The 25447-nt window shown below is 43.4% G+C and overlaps 1 protein-coding gene across 17 annotated transcripts in view; it reads right to left on the bottom strand.

The window, feature by feature from the left end:
* The window catches only part of STOX1 (storkhead box 1), a 52714-nt gene that overhangs the window by 17172 nt on the left and 10095 nt on the right, over positions 1-25447 (bottom strand). For 4 of the 17 annotated variants that reach the window (XM_055591423.1, XM_055591414.1, XM_055591429.1 and 1 more), the window contains exon 2: positions 18555-18795. The exons of 5 other annotated variants lie outside the window; for them this stretch is intronic. Coding sequence is in view for 4 of the 12 variants with exons in the window: in XM_055591408.1 (XP_055447383.1) it covers positions 7118-7244 (127 nt within the window). In the remaining 8 variants the exon portion in view is untranslated. Of the gene's footprint in view, positions 1-482; positions 511-4859; positions 6102-6129; positions 6419-7003; positions 7342-7901; positions 8206-10317; positions 10454-18554; positions 18796-25447 lie in introns of those variants that run through there. 8 more of the 17 variants (XM_055591444.1, XM_055591448.1, XM_055591412.1 and 5 more) reach the window with 8 other exon arrangements.

Below are 25447 nucleotides of genomic sequence, written 5' to 3'. Positions count from 1 at the left end.
TTGGGTTACCTAAGACAGCTTGGGGTAAGAAAGAGAGTCCTGGAATTGGTCAGCCAGACCTGGGCTCAGATCCTCCACTTCCACTTCCTGAATGTCCTCTTCAAGAAATCATTACTGCTCAACCAACAATATTTGGTTCAGATGTTATTGTGGAAAAACATCCAAAAGTACCTGGGATAAGATTTGACACACATGAGTTCTACCAATATTAGCACTCTTTAACTTCTCTTTGCAAATTAGGGATATTAAATTGATCATCTCTTATTCCATGTTATTATTATTACTTTGAAGGCTTCTTGGAGGGCACGGTTCTACACATGGATAAACTTAGCCAATCCTGACTTTTCTTTTCCTAACTTCCAGAGCCAATTTGATCAGACACCAGTCTTGACCATGACCTTCTCCCTACCTGAAAGTGAAAAGTGAAAGTGAAGTCACTAAGTCGTGTCCAACTCTTTGGGACCCCATGGACTATAGCCTACCAAGCTCCTCCATCCATGGGATTTTCCAGGCAAAAGTATTAGAGTGGGTTGCCATTTCCTTCTCCAGAGATCTTCCTGACCCAGGAGTCAAACCCGGGTCTCCCGCATTGCAGGCAGATGCTTTACTGTCTGAATCACCAGGGAAGCCCAACCTAGGAGAAAACAAGTTATGTAGGTAAAGTCTACTGCTAGCCCTTCTTTCTTCTATTCACTAACACTTTATTTGTGACCCCTTGTAGACATTGTAGGCTGGCTCATTCAACCCACATTCCGAATCACCTTTCTCCACTATGGAGGCAGGAAAAGCATATTACATACCCAGTTTCCCAGGCTCACTTAAAACTAGTGGACATGTGACATCATGGTGGTCAACAAGATAAAGGCAGCCAGTCACCAGTGCCAGGAGAAGAGCTCTCAGAGAGAAAAGGTCTTTATTTCATCTTTTACCTTTCCATTCTTGACTCTTTTTTCCAGCCTGCATCCTGAAGAGATTGCAGCCACCTTGTGACTGTGAGGTGACAAGCATGGGGTCAAAAACCCTCACCCGCTAAGGAAGACAAAGCAGAAAGAGTGAGCCCTGGTGTCTGACAGCCTTGCTGAGCCACTGTGCTGGCCCAGGGGGCTACCTTCCTCCAGACTTCTTGTGATGAGACAAATCTACTCCTTATTTGTTCATGCCATTCTTAGAAGATTTTCTATAATCTACAACAAAACACATCTCTAACCAATACTTAGTCAAGGGCATCTGACATTTACCTCCTCATATTTTCTACTGTGGGCAAGTTTGTCTTGTTGAGGGCTTGAGTAAGCTTCTGGGTTTTATACCAGTTGGGTGTTTTGACATCCAACATAGCATAACACCTTAACTGCTTTGAAGCTAGAAGGCCACACTGGTGGGTATTTACAGAAAAGGGGTCAGGGCTCCTGCTGCTTTCCCCCCATCATGTCAAGTCAAACATGCCAAGAGAAGAGACACAGAAGCTTTAGTGAGTTTCACTCATTTTCAACTGTACTTAAAAAGGTTACAATGGGCTCTCTACTCTAGATGAAAAAGGCTATCCTTATTACATGGAGAAATCACAGAGGGGAAAATAAGAAATGTCACAGTTGATACACCTTGATCTCAAAATATGAGTATCTACAGTTACAGCCCTAAGAACGGAGTGCCTTTTAATCTCTCCTGAAAGGAAGTCTTGTGAAATAGGGCCAGTAAGTCAATATCACCATTAACATCAATGTAAGATTAACTCAGGATTTAAAGAGGAAAATAATGAATAACCTCACTTAGACTTGAGGGGTGAGTGATCTCTGTCTTTGTTGAAGAAATCTGTCTCTGGTCGTAGATCCACACAGGCCCTGGGTCTGCAAGGTGGTGGACTAACCCCAGCAGAGGCCTCCTGCTCAAGAGAGGGCTGGGTTCTGTGGTATGAAGGGAGCTGGGAGAGGGTTCTACTCTGTAACACACACAGTGCTGCCTTTTACCACCGCCCCCCCTCCCCACACACACACACTTTACCAAAAACATCACAAACATTGCAGCCTTGCTGCTCTTCCCCTACTGAAAGTGGTGGGGGTTGGGTGACTCAGAATAATGAACAGGATCTGCCCAGAATCCAGGGAGGCTTATCAGTGTCCACAGGTGTTTCCCCAGGCCTCCCAGCAGGCTGCTCTCCCACCAAATCTGGAAAGCATCACTGAGTTTCTGTATCAACAGTCTCTTTCACTTCTCGGAGACTGTCTGCTGTGCTCTTCAGGTTGATTACAGACTCTCTTTTGGCCCCCTGAAATACTAACTTTTTAAAAGATAAAAGCCACTCCAGGGATACAATTCACATAAATGTATTTTTACTAAGAAGCACTTCTCAGCTGTTAGAAACTTTAAAAGGCATAAATGTTTTGATTTTAAGATTGTGAGTTTCCTTTTCTTCAGCACAGAAGGCTTCATCTTACATCTGGGCAAATGTGACTGCACCTCCATGGGGACTTCAGTGTATTTCTACAAGGTCATTGCCTTAGGAATGAAAATGTAAAGTTCACCACCCTGAGAAATCTTAAAAGAGGCTGAAGGTCTTGCTCACTACCAGTGACTCTGATCTTTACATGGGAGGGTCATCTGGTCACTGCTTCTAGGAGCTGACCACCTACTTCACACTAAACCAACAATTACTGCACCTTTGACCCAAGGCAGCCAGATGGTTTTTCTCAGATTACATTCTGGGAGAAAGAACATGGGCTTGTGCACATTGTGTGGTGAGGCTGTCCAGGCAGAAGCCTCTAGGGTCCATCTGCAGAGGTTACCTGACCTCTCCTTTGCCTTCCACACAGAGAGGGCCCGCCAACCCCACACAGAACAAATGCCCATGCTTTCTCTTCCTCCATCTCTTGGGTTTCAGCCAGAAAAGGGGTTCCAACCCATCTCTTAAATACACTTGCTTCCTAGCTTGCTATGTCCCTAGGCCCCTCCTCTTCCTTTCTAGGAGTCTAAGACTAACATTCTCCATTTACTCATGAAATATTCCTCCCCCGAGCACTGCACACCAAGTATTCCCACTACCCACACACAAGTACTCCCACTACCCACACGCGAAAGGTTTTCTCAACTCCTACTCAATCACCAACCCTCTTGCCAAAGCCAGCTCCTCCCTTTCTTGCTGCCACCTCCCGCCTTAGCCTAACAGCCCAAAGCATGGTGCCAAAGCTCAGATGCAGGAGAGCCAAACCAATTCTCATGCAGTTGCCTGTGGCAGCAGCACAGACAGCTGGGGCTCGGGAGTTGTGCATCCATCCTGCTCCCAGCATGGCCCAGTGGAGCAAACTGTTAGCAAGAGCAGCTTGCGCTCTGACTCTCAAGAGCTGGGGCTTTCTGGATAAATGACACTGAAAACTTGGAATCCTCAGCGAGGTTAACTGACAACTTGCTAGTAAGAGGACGCTAGAGAGCTTTACTAACTCTGAAGGTGTGTTTAGATTTCAAGGGGAAAACGAGGCCCGAGACAGAGTCAACTCTAAGTCATAAAAACTTGAGTCATCAGGGTTGATCTGGGCTGCTTCAGAGATGTATTTATATTCCAAAAGTTTAGAGGGAGAACCCAGGATCCTTCTATCCTGTCTCCATGCAAAAAAGGTTCTTTCCCCCTCTTTCTGGGAGAGAAGGAAGCTGTTGTCTCTTTCTCTTGTACATAAGCAAAGAAAATTCACTTTTCTCCACCCCTCACCTATGGAGTGTCTGACCACCCCTGTTGGAGATTTTTCCCTCTGGCTTTCCTCTTATTACCCCAGTGGTAAGCATTGAGGCACGGGGTCTTGATGCAGGTATAATTACTTACATAATTATATTACTTTTAAGTTACTGCATAATAACTACCCTGTCCCTGATCAAAATACCTATGTGCATTAAAAATAAAATGAATAGAGATGAATATTAAAAGCCTGACAGCTCTGATGGCAAGAATGATGGGATCCGGTGTGTCTCGTGGCATGCTGGGAGATAAATGAGAGCCCTGAGGCTGGTTAGCAGGAGTTTCAGAAGATCCTGATAGCCCAGCTGTCAGGCGTCTGGCTTGGAAAATGGCAGCCTAATGGCACTTTTGGATTTAGCTCTCTCCGGTGGGACCCTGAAATCCTTAAAGGTGGCCTTTAAGTGGGAAAGGGGAGTTAATTAGCTCCACGGCCAGAGCAGGTCTAGGAGAACTGCAGAGCTACGCTGCCCAGAACTGCAGGGATGGAGTCTGCACCACAGTCTTGAAGACACTTCTCTGCTCCCCTCTGATCCTTTCCTACCCCAGAAATGATCGTCCAAGATTGGAATGCTGGGAGCTCTATTGGACGCCAGCACCATGTAGCCATGTGGAGAAGGGGACACAGGACAGAGGGTAAATGAAGATACTCAGGAAGACTGAGCAAAACCTCAGTGAGTGAGCAGAACAGTGCCAGAGTCTCCTCACACAGGCCAGAGGGTGAAATCTGGGCTGTTCTAAATGCCTGCAGTCTGCCTCCATTTTGCGTTCCCCCACTGGCAGTGAGGAAAACGGCTTCTCCTTGCAGCTGTGACTTTTATCCCTGTAAATGGTGACTTGAACTGCTAGGAGTTTGTGCAAAAGTTCGAAGTGTGAAAAAAGAGGAATTTAAAAAAGGCTTTGCAAAAAAAAAAAAACAAACTTTGCATGGTTTTCTAGGCTACTTCATCTGAATGTATGGCAGAAATTGATTTGGATGTTATATGCTTGTCGTAAGTGCTTGAGAGGGATCATCTCATGATCAGAGAAAGATGCAAAAAGATGTGTTCATGGGGTTCCCTTGCTTTTTGCCACCTGTGGCTGAAATGGATGCCTTAACCCTGAGGTTCTGGCCATGAAGAGAAAGCTGCTAGCTTCTTACCATCAAATTGGAGGCCTGCAGTCTTCATGGACTCTAGGTGTAGGAGACAGAACAAGTCCCTGTACTGGATTTTGGCTAGAGGCTTGCCTCAGGAAAGGTGTAGTAGTAAGCCAAGAAAGCAGGAGAAGGAAGGCTGTTTCCAGATTAAGGTCCACTTTAGAAGTTTCTGACATGGTTACTAGACACATGCCCTTTTGAAAAGCGGCTTCTAAGCTTGCAGAGGAGCTCCTGCACAAATCAGATTGCCCATGTGTATATCATGAAGTTGTGAGTCAACTCATATGACAGACAGGTGAAAGGAGCTTTAGAAAAAACTCCTTGCAAGAAAAGTCCTGCTAGCCAGGTAGCATTTCAGCTTTGCCCAAGAAAGTGGCAGCTATCCCCTCTGCTGCCCCAAGCAAGGAAAAGCTGCTGCTGTGCTAACTGGCTAGTCAGAGGGAATCACAGATTCACAAAGTTTCCCTCAGTTGCCTGGGTCAGGCTCACCCGATGCCTGTTGTGGCTTCAGGCTTTGCTAAACTAAAAACAAGTGTGGTCTCCCAGGTCCCTGAGCAGAACTTGGACTCTGAAACTGTTGAAAGACACCCTTTTGTGGGGCCGTGAGCTGTGGAAGACAGATCATGATGGCTGATAGACTTGTCGGGATTAGCACAGAAGCCTGTGGAAAGGCCTGTTTTCTGAAGAGGTCACTGCACATCGGGAAAGCCTGACTCTTGCCCAGCAGGGTTCCTAGGGAAGCTGCAAGTTGAGGAAGGTCCAATCAAGAGAAGCATGGCCCATCCGCCCACTAGGGAAGGTGTTACTGATGTTGGCTTTTTGGTTTCAGCCTTTCTGATTTTTGCTGTCAGGGCAACGCGTGCCTTTCCTGGTTCAGGCTGAGGTCACTACCAATCAGCTGCTGGTCCGACTCCCCTTTCACCTTATACCTCCTAAGGCAGCTTGATCATTCAATGCAGCCTTCACCAGGAGGGCTGATATTTAACAGGAGGGAAAGGGGCAGGGCACAACTTTGGAAAGAATGACATAGCCCAAGGACACGACATAAACCGATTAGAATCAGATGGGACCAAGATGGCAGACAAGACTAGACCTTAATCCTCAACCAACAAATGAGATGACACACCCAGAGGTGCCATGAGAGTTCCAGGGCACTTTTAAAAGACCAAGGAGTGAGTGGTGGCCCAAATCCTGGAAATCTCCACCCCTTCCCAAAAATAGTTGGAATAATCCTCCCATAGCAGATGAAATTACCCAGCCTATAAAAACTAACCACACCAAATTTCGTGGCTGCATTCACCCTCTGCGACGATCCACACACACTCTGTCTGTGGAGTGTGCTTCTCTCTGTATCTAAATAAATCTATTTCTTACCTACCACTTTGTCGCTCACTGAATTCTTTCTATGATGAGATATCAAGAACCTGAGCTTCATTAGGCCCTGAAATCAGGTACTATGGGTTTGGGCTGGGTTTCAGTCCCAGCCATGTGGGTTTAAGTCCCAAACTGGGTTTTGGCTGGGTTCGAATCCCAATATGAGATAAACGGTTTCAGATCCACTTTTGAATCTTTCCACTGGATCACTCTAGGATGACAAGGGTGAAGGCCACATAGATCTATTTCAAAAAAATTTGTATTTCAAAATTCTGCATTGATCATTGTCCTGGACATAAAGTAGCTTCCTTTCTGTCCCCTAACAACAACCCTAGATTGGTGTGCCTGAAAAGGGTCCTAGGAGATTTAGATTTAATAGTTAAGTCTGTTTGAACTGTATGAAAATATTCTGTGAGGAGGCATTCAGCCTCTCTTGCACCCACCCTCCTGGAGGAAAGGTCTGGGTGAGACAGGAGAATGGGGGAATAAACCTGTGAAGTTGCAGTGATGAGAAACACTGGTTTTATAACAATGGAGGGAAAGCAAAAAGCAAGGCTCCAGGCAAGGGAAAACTTGAGGCCTGGGAAGATAGTGGGGTGGGGGCAGAGATTAATGATCTCTGTTTTTCAGAATCTGCTCCTGAAGCCCCCCTCCCAGGGCAAAGCCACGCCTCTGGATTCTCCTGACTAGCAGCCCTGCAACCCCTTTCCTCCCTGCCCTTTGTGCTATTGTGAACATTCCCAAATTCAAACTGACCGCTGCCTGACACTGACCAGACAGGCATTTCCATGCAGAACACCTCCAAATATCTTCCACACTGCAGGGACAGATGAACAGATGGCATGAGAAGCAGGACTGCTTGAAACTACACTGAGAACTGAACTGACCTGAATCATCTGGGCTGAAGTGCAGAGTCCCCAGATGTATCCACTGGTGGGAGGTCAGAGGCCCCAGTAGGGATCCTGCCCACTTGTGCTGCCTAAATGATGTACAGCTCAATTTGGGCGCCCTCATAATTGGAAATTCCTTGTTCTCAGGGGTGCCCTGTGTGCCCTCTGCAGCTGGATGTATGAAAGGCAGGCATTAGTTTATCTCTGGTAAAAAACACTTACTTACACCGCAGGTGGTTATCAGAAACTTTCAAGGGTTTAAGGAAATACCCAGATAGACAGGTACTCTATGGGAAGCTTACCTACAATGGGAGCTCTTCCATTAGAAAAATGGTATAAAAAAAAAATAGAAAAATGGTACGAAATTTATCCTGACTTTTAACTGATGTGATTCATAACCCTGCCTCATCCTCAAAGGCATTCATGGCAGCTTCCACTCACTGAGGCCAGTTACATGCGTGATAGAATTTGCCCTAGATTTCCTTCTTGAAGGTCATGGCACAAAGTCTGTGCAAAGTATTAATATATCCAGCTTTACCTGGGTGTGTACCTCGGTCCCAGGTAGGCAAGGTTAGTGCAGAAACCTGAAGAAGCCACCAGGCAGTCTCAGGTAGTGTGCGTGCTAAGTCGCTTCAGTTACGCCCAACTCTGCGACCCCATGGACTGTAGCCTGCCAGGCTCCTCTGTCCATGGGATTCTCCAGGCAAGAATACTGGAGTGGGTTGCCATGCCCTCCTTCAGGGGATCTTCCCAACCCAGGGATAGAACCTGCAACTCTTACGCTTCGTGCATTGGCACCACCTGGAAGACTTCGCATGTGTGTGTTTGTCCTCCGTCGTGTCCAACTCTTTGCGACCCCATGGACTGTAGCTCGCCAGGCTCCTCTGTCCAAGGGATTCTCCAGGCAAGAATACTCATGTGGGATCCCTTTTCCAGAGGATCTTCCTGGCCCAGGGATTGAACCTGAGTCTCCTGTGCGGCAGGCAGATTCTTTACCATCTGAGCTACCAGGGAAGCCCGACAGACTTCCTAGTAAATGAGGTTAGTTCAACTGACTAAAACCAGGAGGAGTCTTGGAGGCAGGGACTAAGAGCAATACAGTGGGATTGACCTTATCCTGCCCTTGGGAGTCCTGCTGGGTAAGTGCTGTTTAAGACAAACGCAATGGATTGGTCCTGGCTCCCATTGGTCTGACTAAAACAAAATGACCAATAGAGAAGCATCTTATGGGAAAATTTACCAGGTGCCAACCATGGAAAAACATAACAGGTGGAAATGAGGGATAGAGAGAAAATGGTTTTGTGTTTCTGCAGAGCTGGGGCTTTTGTTCGTTTTAAAAAATCTGCTGAAAACTTGGGATCCTGGGCTAAGAGCAAGTCTTAGGAAATTAATTTGCAACTATATAGATAGTGAACTCCAGATTCACCCAACCCTGCAGGTATGTGTTTATATTTCAAGGGAAAATGAGATCCAGGACCTTGGAGATATTTCTAGGTCAAGAAGCTGGAGCTTATCTTTTTGCACTGCAAAAAGTTAGAGAACCAGAGTGCTTCTCGTCCAGTCTCCAAAGAACAAAAGCAAATGAAGGAAATGAAGGAAGGGCAATTGGCTTTCTCCTGTGTAAAAGCAGAGAAGAATCAGTGTTTCTCTCCTACACCAATGGAATGTCCAGCCACTGGTGTGGGAGGTTTCTCTAACCAATTCTCATGGAGTCACCCTAGGACTGATGTTGTTTGGTAAGGAATAATCAATCTGGTTCCACTTCGGGATGTCAGTGTGAAGAACTCTGTGAACCACTTCCTAGCAAAACAAAGCTGGTGGAAACTATAAGAACAACTATTCCAAGTCTCTGGAAATGTTTCTAACAGTATACACCAAACAAGGAAACATTTATTCAAGAAAATCTTGTTCAACTTGTTAACAGCCATGAGATTCTGTGGGAATTGAACCACTGCTTTCTCCCTCCCCAAAGTGTCCCTTCACTTCAGCTCAGTTTGACGAAAGTCCCACCTCAGGCAAAGATGGCCAAGAAGTCAGGGCTCCCTCTCCTCAGCTCCCAATCAAGGTTAATTATATCTCACTGGGAGGGGCAAACTGCCAGAATTTTCCATCCCCTCCAACTCGAAGCCAAAGAGGCTAAATTTAAATTCTTGGTGAGTGTGGCTGAGAGATTTGGGATTCCCTTCCTCTCCACAGCCTCTACCCACCCACTCCTGGCTCTATCCCAGGAGCCACAGTCCAAGAATACTGAGACTCCATCCACCTTTACCTCATCTCACTCGTATAAGTTCCGACCTGGGAGAGCAAGCTGGTCTTCAACTTGTGTCCAGCAGCCAAAGCAGTGGCTCAGTTTGCCCAGAGTGCAGAGGGGTCCATAAGAAGAAGTTCCAAAGTACTTCCCAAAGGAATGGGCTTTATTTGAAGAGTGTTTAGGAAAGTTCAAGCCTAAAGGCACTCATGAAGACAGCTTAGCTAAGAAGAGTCCCCCTGGGGTCAGAAAAAAACCTCAAAGATTGATCTCAAAAAACAATCCCTGCCAGAATTTAATTGGACCAGACTGGTGAGCATGTTTGCTCCTTAGTATTGTTGAAATCAACACAACAATCATCTGGTTGTCCATCACATATAAGGGAGCCCAAAATAGATCTAACAGTTGACTCCTCACTAGAAACAATGTACCCTAGAAAGCAGTGTGATAACATATTTAAAGCGATGAAAGAATAATCTTTTACCCAGAATACTGTCATGTGTGAATTCTAGATAAAATTAATAAATATGGATATTAAAAAAACAACAAGAACTTTCCCGGTGGTCCAGTGTCTAAGACTCTACCCTCCCAATGCAGGGTTCAATCCCTGGTCAGGGAACAAGATCCCATATGCCACAAACAAGATCTACTGCAGCCAAATAAATAAACATCTTTAAAAAAAAGAAAAGAAAAACCAACTATGCAGGATTTCCCTGGTGGTCCAGAGGTCCGTGTTCCCCATGCAGGGGCCTGGGTTCAGTTCCTGATCAGGGAACTAGATGCGCATGTCACAACTAAGACCCAGTAGAGCCAATAACTATATCAAAAAATAAAAAACCGACAGTGCTCTAATCAAAATATTTTAAAATTAAAAGACTTTTTACTGCCACAGTTGGAGAACAACCATATTAGAAAGTGAGTTAAGACCCAGATAATTAAGTTTACTCACGGTGTGTTCAAAGGTCCTAGAATGTTGAGACGCCCTCTTCCATCTTTTTGCAAGGATGGAGTTGCATTTGACTTGGGTGTGGAAACCTGTTCCCTCTTAGCATATCACACTGGTCTTTGTCCCTAGTTCCTGGCACAGAGCTCCTAAAACCTGTGGAATTTCATGAGTGTTAAAGGTAATTGGCAGGCCCCTAGAGAGCCTCAGGATGGGGGCTGGATGCCAGGAAGACCATGCCTTGATTAGAAGCTTGGAACTTTCAGCCTACTCTCCAACTTATGGGGATGGGTAAGGGGCTGGAAACTGCACTGATCACCAGTGGCCAATAACTTAATAAATCCTGTATATGTAATGAAACCTCCATAAAAACTCCTAAACAATAGAGTTAGGAGAGCTTCCAGGTTGAATACATCAGGCGTTGGAGAGGCCGTGAAACCTTGAACCTCTCTCCTACACCTTGTCCTATGCACTCTTTTGTTTAGCTCTTCCTGAGTTGTATCCTTTATAATAAACTGGTCTTCAGTCACTCAGTCATGTCCAAGTCTTTCTTACCCCATGGACTACATACAGCCTGTCCATGGAATCTTCCAGGAAAGAATACTAGAGTGGGTTGCCATTTCCTACTCCAGGGGATCCTCCCTACCCAGAGACTAAACCCACGCCTCTTACATCTCCTGCATTGGTCGGCAGATTCTTTACCACCGAGCCACCTGGGAAGCCCCAATAAAGTGGTAACAGTAAATAAAGCACTTTTCTAAGTTCGAGTTGTTCAAGAAAATTCTTAAACCTGGAGAGGGTGGTTGTGAGAACTCTTGATTTTGTAAGCAAGTAGAAGTCTGATAACCTGGGGACCCAACACTTTCAACTGACATCTGAAGAGAGGACAGTCTTATGGGACTGAACCCTGAAGCCTGTGGAATCTGACACTAATTACCCAGAGCTAATTGTGCAACACCCAGTTGTCAGAGAATCAGAGAATTAGTAGGTGTCAGAAGGAAAAAAACATTTCTCACCCTTCCTGCTTTCAACGCTCATTCTCTATGCCTCCAATCTGTGTAACTGGAGCTGGCAGTCCCAGTCAGTAGGTCCCACAGCCTTTCCTCATGGCCCCCATATGGCAAAAGGCAGAGCAGAACCACACTAAAGTCTAAGTATAAACAAACAAGATGTGGTGGAATCTCAGCTACTGACAAAAGTGTCAGCTTTAAAATGAGGGTGTTAACCACTTCAGTATTCTTACCTTGAGAACCCCATGAACAGTATGAAAAGGCAAAAAGTTAGGACACTTAAAGATGAACTCCCCAGGTCAGTAGGTGCCCAATATGCTAGTGGAGATCAGTGGGGAAATAACTCCAGAAAGAATGAAGCTATGGATCCAAAGCAAAAACAACACCCGGTTGTGGATGTGACTGGTGATAGAAGCAAGGTCCGATGCTGTAAAGAGCAATATTGCATAGGAACCTGGAATGTTAGGTCCATGTAATCAAGGCAAATTGGAAGTGGTCAAACAGATGGCAAGAGTGAAGGTCAACATTTTAGGAATCAGCAAACTAAAATGTACTGGAATGGGTGAATTTAACTCAGATGATCATTTTATCTACTGCTGTGAGCAGGAATCCCTTAGAAGAAATGGAGTAGCCATAATAGTCAACAAAAGAGTCTGAAATGCAGCACTTGGATGCAATATCAAAAACTACAGAATGATCTCTGTTCATTTCCAAGGCAAGCCATTCAATATCACGGTAATCCAAGCCTATGCCCCAACCAGTAATGCTGAAGAAGCTGAAGTTGAATGGTTCTATGAAGACCTACAAGACCTTTTAGAACTAACACCCCCAAAAGATGTCCTTTTCATTATAGGGGACTGGAATGCAAAAGTAGGAAGTCAAGAAACACCTGGAGTAACAGGTAAATGTGGCCTTGGAATGAAGCAGGGCAAAGACTAATAGAGTTTTGCCAAGAGAACACACTGGTCATAGCAAACATCCTCTTCCAACAATACAAGAGAAGCCTTTACACATGGACATCACAAGATGGCTAACACCGAAATCAGATTGATTATATTCTTTGCAGCCAAAGATGGAGAAGCTCTATACAGTCAGCAAAAACAAGATCAGGAACTGTCTGTGGCTCAGATCATGAACTCCTTATTGCCAAATTCAGACTTCAATTGAAGAAAGGGGGGGAAACCACTAGACCATTCAGGTATGACCTGAATCAAATCCCCTATGATTATACAGTGGAAGTGACAAATAGATTTAAGGGATTAGATCTGATAGAAAGAGTGCCTGATGAACTATGGACAGAGGTTCCTGACATTGTACAGGAGACAGGGATCAAGACCATCCCCAGGAAAAAGAAATGCAAGAAAACAAAATGGCTGTCTGAGGAGGCCTTACAAATAGCTGTGAATAGAAGAGAAGTGAAAAGCAAAGGAGATAAGGAAAGATATTCCCATTTGAATGCAGAGTTCCAAAGAATAGCAAGGAGAGATAAGAAAGCCTTTCTGGGCAATCAATGCAAAGAAATAGAGGAAAACAATAGAATGGGAAAGACTAGAGACCTCTTCAAGAAAATTAGAGATACCAAGGGAACATTTCAGGCAAAAATGGGCTCAATAAAGGACAGAAATGGTATGGACCTAACAGAAGCAGAAGATATTAAGAAGAGGTGGCAAGAATACACAGAAGAACTGTACAAAAAAGATCTTCACGACCCAGATAATTACGATGGTGTGATCACTGACCTAGAGCCAGACATCCTGGAATGTGAAGTTAAGTGGGCCTTAGAAAACATCATTACAAACAAAGCTAGTGGAGGTGATGGAATTCCAGTTGAGCTATTTCAAATCCTAAAAGATGATGCTGTGAAAGTGCTGCACTCAATATGCCAGCAAATTTGGAAAACTCAGCAGTGGCCACAGGACTGGAAACGGTCAGTTTTCATTCCAATCCCTAAGAAAGGCAATGCCAAAGAATGCTCAAACTACCGCACAATTGCACTCATCTCACACGCTAGCAAAGTAATGCTCAAAATTCTTCAAGCCAGGCTTCAGCAATACATGAACTGTGAACTTCCAGATGTTCAAGTTGGTTTTAGAAAAGGCAGAGGAACCAGAGATCAAATTGCCAACATCCACTGGATCATCGAAAAAGCAAGAGAGTTCCAGAAAAACATCTATTTCTGCTTTATTGACTATGCCAAAGCCTTTGACTGTGTGGATCACAATAAACTGTGGAAAATCCTGAAAGAGATGGGAATACCAGACCACATGACCTGCCTCTTGAAAAACCTGTACGCAGGTCAGGAAGCAACAGTTAGAACTGGACATGGAACAACAGACTGGTTCCAAATAGGAAAAGGAGTATGTCAAGGCTGTATATTGTCACCCTGCTTATTTAACTTATATTCAGAGTACATCATGAGAAATGCTGGGCTGGATGAAGCACAAGCTGGAATCAAAGATTGCCAGGAGAAATATCAATAACCTCAGATATGCAGATGACACCACCCTTATGGCAGAAAGTGAAGAGGAACTAAAGAGCCTCTTGATGAAAGTGAAAGAGGAGAGTGAAAAAGTTGGCTTAAAGCTCAACATTCTGAAAACTAAGATCATGGCATCTGGTCCCATCACTTCATGGGAAATAGATGGGGAAACAGTGAGAGACTATTTTTCTGGGCTCCAAAATCACTGCAGATGGTGACTGCAGCCATGAAATTAAAAGACGCTTACTCCTTGGAAGAAAAGTTATGACCAACCTAGACAGCATATTAAAAAGCAGAGACATTACTTTGCCAACAAAGGTCTGTCTAGTCAGGGCTACGGTTTTTCCAGTAGTCATGTATGGATGTGATAGTTGGACTATAAAGAAAGCTGAACACTGAAGAATTGATGCTTTTTAACTGTGGTGTTGGAGAAGATTCTTGAGAGTCCCTTGGACTGCAAGGAGGTCCACCCAGTCCATCCTAAAGGAAATCAGTCCTGGGTGTTCATTGGAAGGTCTGATGTTGAAGCTGAAACTCTAATACTTTGGCCACCTGATGCGAAGAGCTGACTCATTTGAAAAGACCCTGATGCTGGGAGGGATTGGGGGCAGGAGGAGAAGGGGATGAGAAAGGATGAGATGGTTGGGTGGCATCACCAACTCAATGGACATGAGTTTGGGTTGGCTCCAGGAGTTGGTGTTGGACAGGGAGGCCTGGCGTGCTGCAGCTCTTGGGGACAAAGAGTCAGACACAACTGAGCGACTGAACTGAACTGAACACAGAATTGAACTCCAAGGGAGCTTTTGCAACACAAAAGCTACCAAGGGTTTCCTGGCAGTTTAGTGAAGTTGAAAAGTTAATGGCTTAGAAACTCTAGCCCACTATTTCCTAAACATCAATCATTTGGGCCACCTTTGAGATTTGGGACCTATCCATATATGTAATATTTATCTCCAAATCCACTTTATTAAAATAATTACTGAGCAAACTTGATGTCCCTACTGTAAGCAGAAAATCAGTGCCATTTGTTAAATAGAAGGTATACCTTAGTTCAGTAAGAGAATGTTTAAATGTATGTGTAAATCAAGTTATGTTAGCACTACCAATGCTGTCCATGCCACACTTTGGGAAATAATGCCCTAAAATTATGCCATAATCCACTGTGCAGGATGAAAGAGTAAGACCGAAAACAGAAGGCACTGTCCTTGTGAAGTGCCCTGAGTTGGAGAACCAGGCTTCCTCTTGAGAAGACTGATTTCAGCTTTGTTTAGGAAGTGCACGAGTAGCCACTAACGTCTATAGCACTTTGATCCACTTAGAATACTATACTAAAAACACGTTCTTTTTATTACCAGGACTCTCAACCAGCAAATATAACTACGGGCCACTACAGGGCTAGACAATTAAGTTCAGTTTAAAGACAAAACTCGGCCCCTGGGATTTCTGAAAGGCACCGTCACCAAATGCTATACTGCTCTCCAGAGATGGACCATTTTATGTGATCCACAGTTACCACTGAAAGGGCACACCATTTCTTTATTCTCTTCTCTTAGGACTGTGAAGAGTCAGATGATAGAAAGTTTAAGAGAAACAGATTCAGGCTACAACAAAAACAAACATACAAAATAAAGCAAACACCAAAGCTGCTCCTTGCAGGTAATTTTTCAAGCTGTATTCCAACAGGAACCAAAATCTGGAGAACAAGGATTAAAGAACAATCGTGAAACAGATTCTAGGGACAAACACACATACTTCATCTTGCTAAGCTTCGACCCTGACTAGCTTTCCCTTTCCCTTTTATACTGCTCAGAAGGGAGAGGACTCACCCATCCAGAGACAATGCAGGGACATGCCTTGAATGCCCTGGTTCTCTACAGTCTGATCCTTCCACTTGGACTTAGGTGAAAGTCGGCAAGGAAGCTGGGTGTTGCCTGACCTGGCTGAAGTCTGGCTGGAACTGCTGCTGCTGCTGCTGCTGCTAAGTCGCTTCAGTCGTGTCCGACTCTGTGCAACCCTATAGACGGCAGCCCACCAGGCTCCGCCGTCCCTGGGATTCTCCAGGCAAGAATATTGGAGTGGGTTGCCATTTCCTCCTCCAATGCATGAAAGTGAAAAGTGAAAGTGAAGTAGCTCAGTCATTCTGACTCTTTGCGACCCCATGGACTGCAGCCCACCAGGCTCCTCCATCCATGGGATTTTCTAGGCAAGAGTACTGGAGTGGGGTGCCATTGCCTTCTCCGCTGGCTGGAACTAGCACCTTTCAATTATGGATAATTAGCAGGGACTAGAGGCAGGTTCCTTGCCTCTGCCCTAAAGAAGATATAAAAATGACATGTTTTCCAGTACAGGAAATGGTGCTCAGCCTATGCACAGGGCAAGGAGACTCATCGCCCCTCACTCTGCCCTCCCTGGCACCCACACTGAAGCTGGCCTAGCATGGCTCTTGATCAACAACTAAAGGAAAAGCCTCAAGTGATTCCAGGGAGGATGTAGGCAGGAGAGAAGACTTGAGAATATGTCTGCCCTCCAATGCCCAGACCCACCCAGACCTGACACAATGAAATCCCTGACAACCCCAGCCATCCCAACCAACATGTATCTGCTAATGCTCTTAAACCTTAAACAAGGGTCATCTTTTGGCGCCTTTCAAAATATTTTTCCTCTCAGCTGGTATGAATTTGCTAATTCTTCCCAAGGGATTTGTCTCTCTTTGATCCTCAGTGCCTTTGCGCCTCTTGAGAACTTAAATGGGTCTTCCAGGGTTTCCATTTTCTACCTACCTCAGTATTCTTGCCTGGAGAATCCCATGGACAGAGGAGCCCGGCAGGCTACAGTTCATAGGGTTTCAAAGAGTCAGACACAACTGAAGCAACTTAGCACACACGCAAGCGTGCACCTGCATTGCTCACTCTTTGGCATCTGGAAGGCATTTGGTTTCACAGAAGGCCTTCAAAGACTCCAGAAGTCAAAGGTCAAAGTTTATATTTGTAACACACAGCCAGAAACAGAGAAAATTTAACAGAGAGACATACCGCGTCCATACATCAGAAGATTCAGTTTGTTAAGATGTGAATTCTCCTCAAATTGATCCACAGAGCTAATACAATACTAAAAAGTTCAAGCAGAATTTTTTAAATTTTAAAAATTGACAAGTTGATCTAAAGTTTATATAGAAAAGCAAAGGACCTAAAACCACAAAAACAAAAAGAAACAAAGTTGGAAGTCTTGACAACTTTGATTTCAAGGTTTACTACAAAACTACAGTAATCAAGACAGTATAGGACTGGTGACAAAACAGGCATCTAGATGAAAAGAACAGTGTACAGTCCAGAAATAGACCAACACACGTGGCCAGCTAATGTGTGACGCATGGCCAAGATCATTCAGTGGAGAAAGGATAGTCTTTTCAGTAAATGATTCTTGAAAAATTGGACATATCAATGAAAAAAGATTTAAAAAATGAGCTCTGACCAATAACTCACACCGTATACAAAAATTTTATGAAACGCGTCATAGAGCTAAACGTAAACCTAAAAGTATAAAATTTCTAAAAGGATAAAAATCTTCGTGATTTCAGTTCAGCAAAGGCTTCTTGCTGCTGCTGCTGCTGCTACTGCTAAGTCGCTTCAGTCGTGTCCGACTCTGTGCGACCCCATAGACGGCAGCCCACCAGGCTCCGCCGCCCCTGGGATTCTCCAGGCAAGAACACTGGAGTGGGTTGCCATGTCCTTCTCCAGTGCATGAAAGTGAAAGGTGAAAGTGAAGTCACTGAGTCTTGTCCGACTCTTCGTGACCCCATGGACTGCTGCCCACCAGGCTCCTCCGTCCATGGGATTTTCCAGGCAAGAGTGTTGGAGTGGGGTGCCATTGCCTTAAAAACTGATATATTGTATTTCATTTAAATTAAACACTTCTATTCTTCCCAAGATTCTGGTAAATAATCATAATAATAAAAAGACAAGCTACAGATTGGAAGAAAACACATATCTCATAAAAGACATAGGAAAATATACTAAGAACTCCTATAATGGAAGAGTAAAACAATTTAAATGGGCAAAAGATTTGAATAGTTACTTCCTCAAGGAAGATACAAATGGCAAAGCTATTGAAAAGATGCATTAACAAAATACAAAGTAAAACCACAAAGAAATACCACTACCTATTAGAATAGGCAAAAATAATCAAATCAAATACAACATCAAAACAAATAGAATACACATACATTGCTGTTGAGAATACAAAAATGGTACACTTTGGTTTCAAAATAGCTCTCTAATCCCATGTCAAGGTATTTACCTAAGAAAAATGAAAACATACATCCACACCAAGACCTGTTAGCAAATGTTTGTTGCAGCTTTATTCATAATCACTAAAATCTGAAAGCGAACCTAAATGTCCATCAACTAGGTGAACGGATGAACATGCTGTGGAACATCTATGTGATGGAATACTACTTGGCAACAAAAAGGGATGAATTAATGATATGCACATTGACAAATCTCAAAAGCATTATCCAAAGTGCAAGAAGCCAGACACAAAAAACTATACACTGTATGATGTCCTTACAACATTCCAGAAAAGGAGAAACTATAGGAACAGAAATCAGATCAGTAGTTGCCAGGAGTCAGGGATAGAAGGATGAGAATGATTACAAAGGGTACTAGGGAATTTCGGGGATGATGTAAGTATTCTATATCTTAATTGTGGTGGTGGTTACAAACTGTTTACATTTGTTAAAACTCAGACCTGCTTACCTAAAAAGGATCAGTTTTTCTTTTTTAATTTATTTTTGGCTGTGCTAGGTCTTTATTGCCATGCACAGGCTTTCTCTAGTTGTGGCAAGCAGAGGCTACACTCCAATTGCGGTGCGCAGGCTTCTCATCGCAGTGGCTTCTCTTGTGGAGCTTGGACTCTGGGGTGCTGGGGCCTCAGTACGTGGTGGCACACATGGAATCTTCCCAGGGATTGGAACTTGTGTTCCCTGCACAGTGAACCCTAAGAAAGGCAAGGCCAAAGAAGGCTCAAACTACTGCACAACTGCACTCATATCACACGCTAGCAAAATAATGCTTAAAATTCTCCAAGACAGGCTTTAGCAATACGTGAACCGTGAACTTCCAGATGTTCAAGTTGGATTTAGAAAAGGCAGAGGAACCAGAGGCCAAATTGCCAACATCCATTGGATCATCAAAAAAGCAAGAGAGTTCCAGAAAAACATCTGTTTCTGCTTTATTGACTATGCCAAAGTCTTTGACTGTGTGGATCACAATAAACTGTGGAAAATTCTGAAAGAGATGGGAATACCAGACCACCTGACCTGCCTCTTGAGAAATCTGTATACAGGTCAGGAAGCAACAGTTAGAACCAGACATGGAACAACAGACTGGTTCCAAATCAGGAAAGGAATACGTAAAGTATATTGTCACCTGCTTATTTAACTTATATTCAGAGTACATTATGAGAAACTCTGGGCTGGATGAAGTATATGCAGGAATCAAAATTACCAGGAGAAATATCAATAACCTCAAATATGCAGATGACACCACCCTTATGGTAGAAAGTGAAGAACTAAAGAGCCTCTTGATGAAAGTGAAAGAGGAGAGTGAAAAAGTTGGCATAAAGCTCAACATTCAGAAAACTAAGATCATGGCATCCGGTCCCATCACTTCATGGCAAATAGATGGGCAAACAGTGGAAACAGTGAGAGACTTTATTTTTTTGGGCTCCAAAATCACTGCAGATGGTGACTGCAGCCATGAAATAAAAAGACGCTTACTCCTTGGAAGAAAAGTTATGACCAACCTAGATAGCATATTAAAAAGCAGAGACATTACTTCGGCAACAAAGTTCCTTCTAGTCAAGGCTATGTTTTTTCCAGTAGTCACGTATGGATGTGAGAGTTGGACTATAAAGAAAAATGAGTGCCAAAGAATTGATGCTTCTGAAATGTGGTGTTGGAGAAGACTCTTGAGAGTTCCTTGGACTGCAAGGAGATCCAAACAGTCCATCATAAAGGAATCAGTCCTGAGTGTTCATTGGAAGGACTGATGTTGAAGCTGAAACTCTAATACTTTGGCCACCTGATGGGAAGAGCTGACTCATTTGAAAAGAGCCTGATGCTGGGAAAGATTGAGGGAAGAGGATAAGGAGAAGACAGAGGATGGGATGGTTGGATGGGATCACCGACTCAATGAACATGAGTTTGGGTAAACTCCGGGAGTTGGTGATGGACACGGAGGCCTGGTATGCTGCGGTCCATGGGGTAACAAAGAGTCAGACATGACTGAGTGACTGAACTGAACTGTACTGAATATTCCATTGTGTATAAGTTTCTGTGTATGTATACATACCACATCTTCTTTATTCGTTCATTTATTCATTTATTGATGGACACTTAGTTTGCTTCCATATCTTTGCTATTGCAAATAATGCTACAATGAACATTAGGTTTTTTGTTTTTTTTAATTAGTGCCTTTCTTTGGATGACTACCCAGAAGTGGAGTTTCTGGAGGGCACAGTAGTTTTATTTCTAATTATTTGAGGAACCTCCTATTGTTATTCATGGTGGCTGTATCAACTTACATTCTCACCAACAATGCACTTTTCTCCATATCCTCGCCAACACTTCTTGTTATTGTTGTTGTTTTAAAATTTGTCCATATCACGTGGCATTCAGGATCCGAGTTCTCCAACCAGGGACTGAACCCAGGCCTGAGCAGTGAAAGTGCTAAGTCCTAACCAGTGGACTGCCAAGGAATTCCCATTGTTGACTTCTGGATAATAGCCATTCTGACAGCTGTAAGTCATGATGTCTCACTATAGCTTTGGTTTGTATTTCCCTGATGACTAGCAATATTGAGCATCTTTTCACAAGTCTATTGGGAATCTTTATATCTTCTTTGGAGAAATGTCTATTCAGGTCTTCTGTCCATTTTTTAACCAAGTTGGATGAGTTCTTTGTATATTTTGGATATTAGCTCACATCAGACATATCATTGGCAAATATCCCATTGAGTAGATTGCTTTTCATTTTGTTGATAATTTCCTTCATTGTGCAAAAGCTCTGCAGTTTGATGTAGTCCCATTTGTTTATTTTCGACTTTTGTTTCCCTTGCCTGAAGAGACATATCCAAAAAAAGATTGCTCTTTGATATCAGAGTGTACTGCTTATGTTTTCCTCTAGGAGTTTTATGGTTTCAGGTCTTACATTTATGTCTTTAATCCATTTGAGGTTTGTTTGTTTGTTGTCATATATACACAAATATATATACATATACACAAAGTTCCTTGACCAGGGATTGAACCCATACCATCTGCAGTGGAAGCATGGAATCTTAACCACTGGACCTCCAGGGAAGTCCCTTTTGTTTATTTTGTGAACGGTATGACAAAGTAGTCTAGTTTGATTCTTGTGCATATAGCTGTCCAATTTTCTCAATATCATTTACTGAAGAGACTGTCTTTTCCCCATTGTATATTCTTGCCTCCTTTGCTATAGAATAATTGACCACATAAGCAGAGGTTTATTTCTGGGCTTTCTATTCTGCTCCATTAATCTACGTTGCTTTTGCGCCACTCCTATATCATTTGACTTATTATAGCTTTGTAATATAGTTCGAAATTGGAGTGTGTGATACCTCCAGCTTTGTTCTTCTTTCTCAAGACTATTTTGGTTATTCAGAGTTGCCACTGAGATCTTGATAGGGAATTCACTGAACCCATAGATCACTTCGGGTAGCATGGACAAGATGGACATGTACACACTGCTATATTTAAAATGGATAACCAATAAGGACCTACAGTATAGCACATGGAACTCTGTTATGTGACAGCCTGGATGGGAGGGGGGTTTGGGAGAGGAGATACATGTGTATATATATGGCTGAATCCCTCTGCTGTTCACCTGAAACTATCATAACATTGTTAATTTGCTATATCCTAATACAAAATAAAAAGCTCAAAATATTAAGCCCTCCAATCCATGAACATTGCTGCTAAATCACTTCAGCCGTGTCCGACTCTTAGCAACCCTATGGACTGTAGCCCACCAGCCTCCTCTGTTCATGGGATTCTCCAGGCAAGAATACTAGAGTGGGTTACAAATTAACCTTAATTAAATTAACATAAAAAAGGCTATACATGAAATGCCCACAGCTCATATCATAATCAATGGGGAAAAACTGAAAACTTTTCCTATAACATCGGAAACAAGATAAGGATGCCCACTCTCACCACTTCTATTCAACATAGTCCTGGAACTCCCAGCCAGAGCAATTAAGCAAGAGAAAGAAATAAAAGTCATCCAAATTGGAAATAACTGAAATTATATATTTACAGATGACATGATAAAATATGCAGAAAACCCTAAAGACCCCATAAAAGCTGTTAAAATGGATCAACAAATTGAGTACAATTGCAGGATATAAAAATCGACATACAAAAATCAATTTTAAAAAATCAGTTGCATTTTTATTTACCAACAAGGAACTATTTAAGAAGGAAACTAAGACAATAACTCCATTTGCAATAGTATCAAAAGAATAAAATCCTTAGGAATAAATTTAACTAAGGATGTGAGAGCCTGAAAACATTGATGAAAGATAGTAAATGGAAAGATATCTTGGTGCTTGTGCTTTGTATTTTACAAAATGTTTTCACAGATAGTATCTCATTTGAGCCCAATGCCAATGCTGTGAAGTATAAAGGGCAGATAGAAGACTTGCCAACAGACAAGGCAACCAAGGCTCCAAGAGGACCAGATGAAAAGCTGGTCACTCATCTGGTTAGGGACAGAATTAGATCTTGGGTCTCCTGCATGGCCTTTGGGCTCTTTTTATGACCTTACTCAGATGACAGAGTAACCACTGAAAGAGCACCAATGGCATAAACTGCAGTAGATCCACAGAGGTCAAAGGCACGAGTACAGGCAACAATCTCTATGAAGATAATACACACATGAGGCTGGGAAACATCTATGATGTATTGTGTTGAATAAGAGTATGAAAGTAATCACACACACGAACATGTACTCAACTCCTTGATACTCTTCAGTGGCTCAGGCTCAAATCCACATTCCCCAGTATAGCAGTCAAGGCCTGTCACAGGCCAGCCCCTCTCCAGGCCCTTCATGCCACTGCCCACCTCCTACTCCATGCTCTGGCTGTGCTCAGATGCTGGTGGTTCTTCCATGTGGGCCTTGCCCAGGGACACATGCCCTCCCCTGACCTCTGCTCAAAGTGTGCTTCTCATCAAGCTAACATCTACTTATTCTTCCTATCTTGGTTCAGGTGATACTTTCTCCTGGAATCATGTGTACATATTTATGGGGCTCTTGATCATCTGTCCTTCTATTGCTCGACATGATTCTTTTTTTTTTTTTTTTAATTTGCTTCATATGATTCTGTATCACTTATTTGTTCATCTGACCCTAGTCAACAAGCCCCCTAAGGTGAGGGTATGAGCATTTTGTCCCTCAATGCATGCGCAGGGCCAGCCACATAATAAAGGCTCAGTGCATACCTAATAAATGATCATGTGAGCAAGGGAGGCCCAGCATGGAGAGCTCCAACAGCCTCGAGACTTCAGACACATGGCGAAGAAGGATACTATTAGAGAATCAAGATGTGTGGGAAGGAATAAGGTGAAGATTCAACATCCCTGATTGTGGAAAATAACTTAAGCAACTTTAATGTGAGCTTTCATCTGCGCCTCCTGACATAGGTGACTGGCAGGCTGATTCAGACAGGCTAGTGCCAAGCCAGGAGCTGGGAAGCCTGAGCCAGTCAACAAAGCCAAAGTGAGCAGTGGGCTCTTCACAGCTGAACACCCAGAGGCCCAGAGAAGTGAGGTGACTGACCTAAAGATTCCCTGCAACTTAGCAGCAGGGTTAGTTTCAAAGTCAGGTATTGAAATCCCAATTCAGGGTTCTTTCTATAGCACCAGGCACCCTTTGGATCTGAGATAAGGTTCAAAGGGTTGTGGATCTGACTGGCACTAAGGGCCTGGTGTAAAATAGGAAGCAAGGACAAAAGGACAGAGATCTTGAGCATGGTCATGTGCCAGACCAGCAATATTCAGCACAGGCCCCAGTGGAGACAGGCTAGCGAGAATGAGAAGCTAGAGACACATTTTCTTCTCCCTCCATGCTAAAGATTCCATTTCTTTGTTGTTTTCCTGACTCTGACTCTGGACTAGCCATAGGCTGAGTACTCTCAGGTACCTCTTCAAAACAAGCTGCAAAGAAGTTACTGTAATCTCCTTTGTATCTATGAAAACAGTAGAGCTGAGAGGGCTAAGTGATTAGCTCCAGGTTACAGAGCTAGTAAGTGGCAGGGCAGGAATTTGAACCTGACTTTTCTCCACTAACCAAGTGGTTCTAAGTGGTCAGGAAACTTTCAGCTTTCAGTGACTCTTCTCAGTTTTGCTGAGACTGAAGATAATTCAGCAACTGAAGATAATTTTATGCTGGTGTTCTTTAGTAGTATCGTGTGCAAGATTCACAGAGCTACTTAAGAGGCTTAATACGTGGTACAATAAAAGAAGGAAAATGATCATGTTTTGAAACAAATAGTCTGGAGATAACCACAAAATTTTCTGGGACATTCATCCCTCAGCCAGCCCCAGAGGTAAGAATGAAGTATCTGAAACTCAAAGATGACTCAAGACTTTGTTTTTCCCTTGGAGAACAACAGACATGTAAGTACATACAGGGATGGTGACTCCAGCCATGGCAGATCTGGGGGAAACCAAAGAGCACCCATGGGCACTGGCAGCAACAGTTTGGGGAGGTGCATGTTGACCTAAGTCCTCTTGGGTGTCGCCAATAGCCAGACCATAGAGCCTGTAGATTTCAGGCTCACCCGGGTCACCTCAGGACAAACAACTAACTGGGAGGGAGCAGAGCCCCACCCATCAGCAGACAATTAGATTAAAGACTTACTGAGTATGGTTCTTTTGTTGAGTATGTGGGCTACTCCATTTCTTCTAAGGGATTCTTGCCCACAGTAGTAGATATAATGGTCATCTGAATTAAATTTGCCCATTCCTGTCCATTTTACTTCATTGATTCCTAAAATGTCAATGTTCACTCTTGCCATCTCCTGTAATGTCTGATTTTCAACATGCTGTCTAGGTTGGTCATAACTTTTCTTCCAAGGAGTAAGTGTCTTTTTATTTCATGGCTGCAGTCACCATCTGCAGTGATTTTGGAGCCCCAAAAAATAAAGTCAGCCACTGTTTCTATTGTTTCTCCATTTATTTGCCATGAAGTGATAGGACCAGATGCCATGATCTTTGTCTTTTGAGTGTTGAGCTTTAAGCCAACTTTTTCACAACAAACTATGGAAAATTCTTAAAGTGATAGGAATACCAGACCATCTTACCTGCCTCCTTGGAAACTTGTATGTGGGTCAGGAAGAAACAGAACCAGACAAGGAACAATGGACCGGTTCAAAATTGGGAAAGGAGTACGTCAAGGCTGTACATTGTCAGCCTGCTTATTTAACTTCTTTGCAGAGTACATCAAGAGAAATGCTGGGCTCGATGAAGCACAAGCTGGAATCAAGACTGCCAGGAGAAATACCAACAATCTCATATATGCAGATTATACCACTTTAATGGCACAAAGGGAAGAGGAACTAAAGAGTCT

Source organism: Bubalus kerabau, chromosome 1, assembly GCF_029407905.1.
Source record: "Bubalus kerabau isolate K-KA32 ecotype Philippines breed swamp buffalo chromosome 1, PCC_UOA_SB_1v2, whole genome shotgun sequence".
Lineage (NCBI taxonomy): Eukaryota > Metazoa > Chordata > Mammalia > Artiodactyla > Bovidae > Bubalus > Bubalus kerabau.
This window is presented reverse-complemented; position numbering and strand designations above follow the sequence as displayed.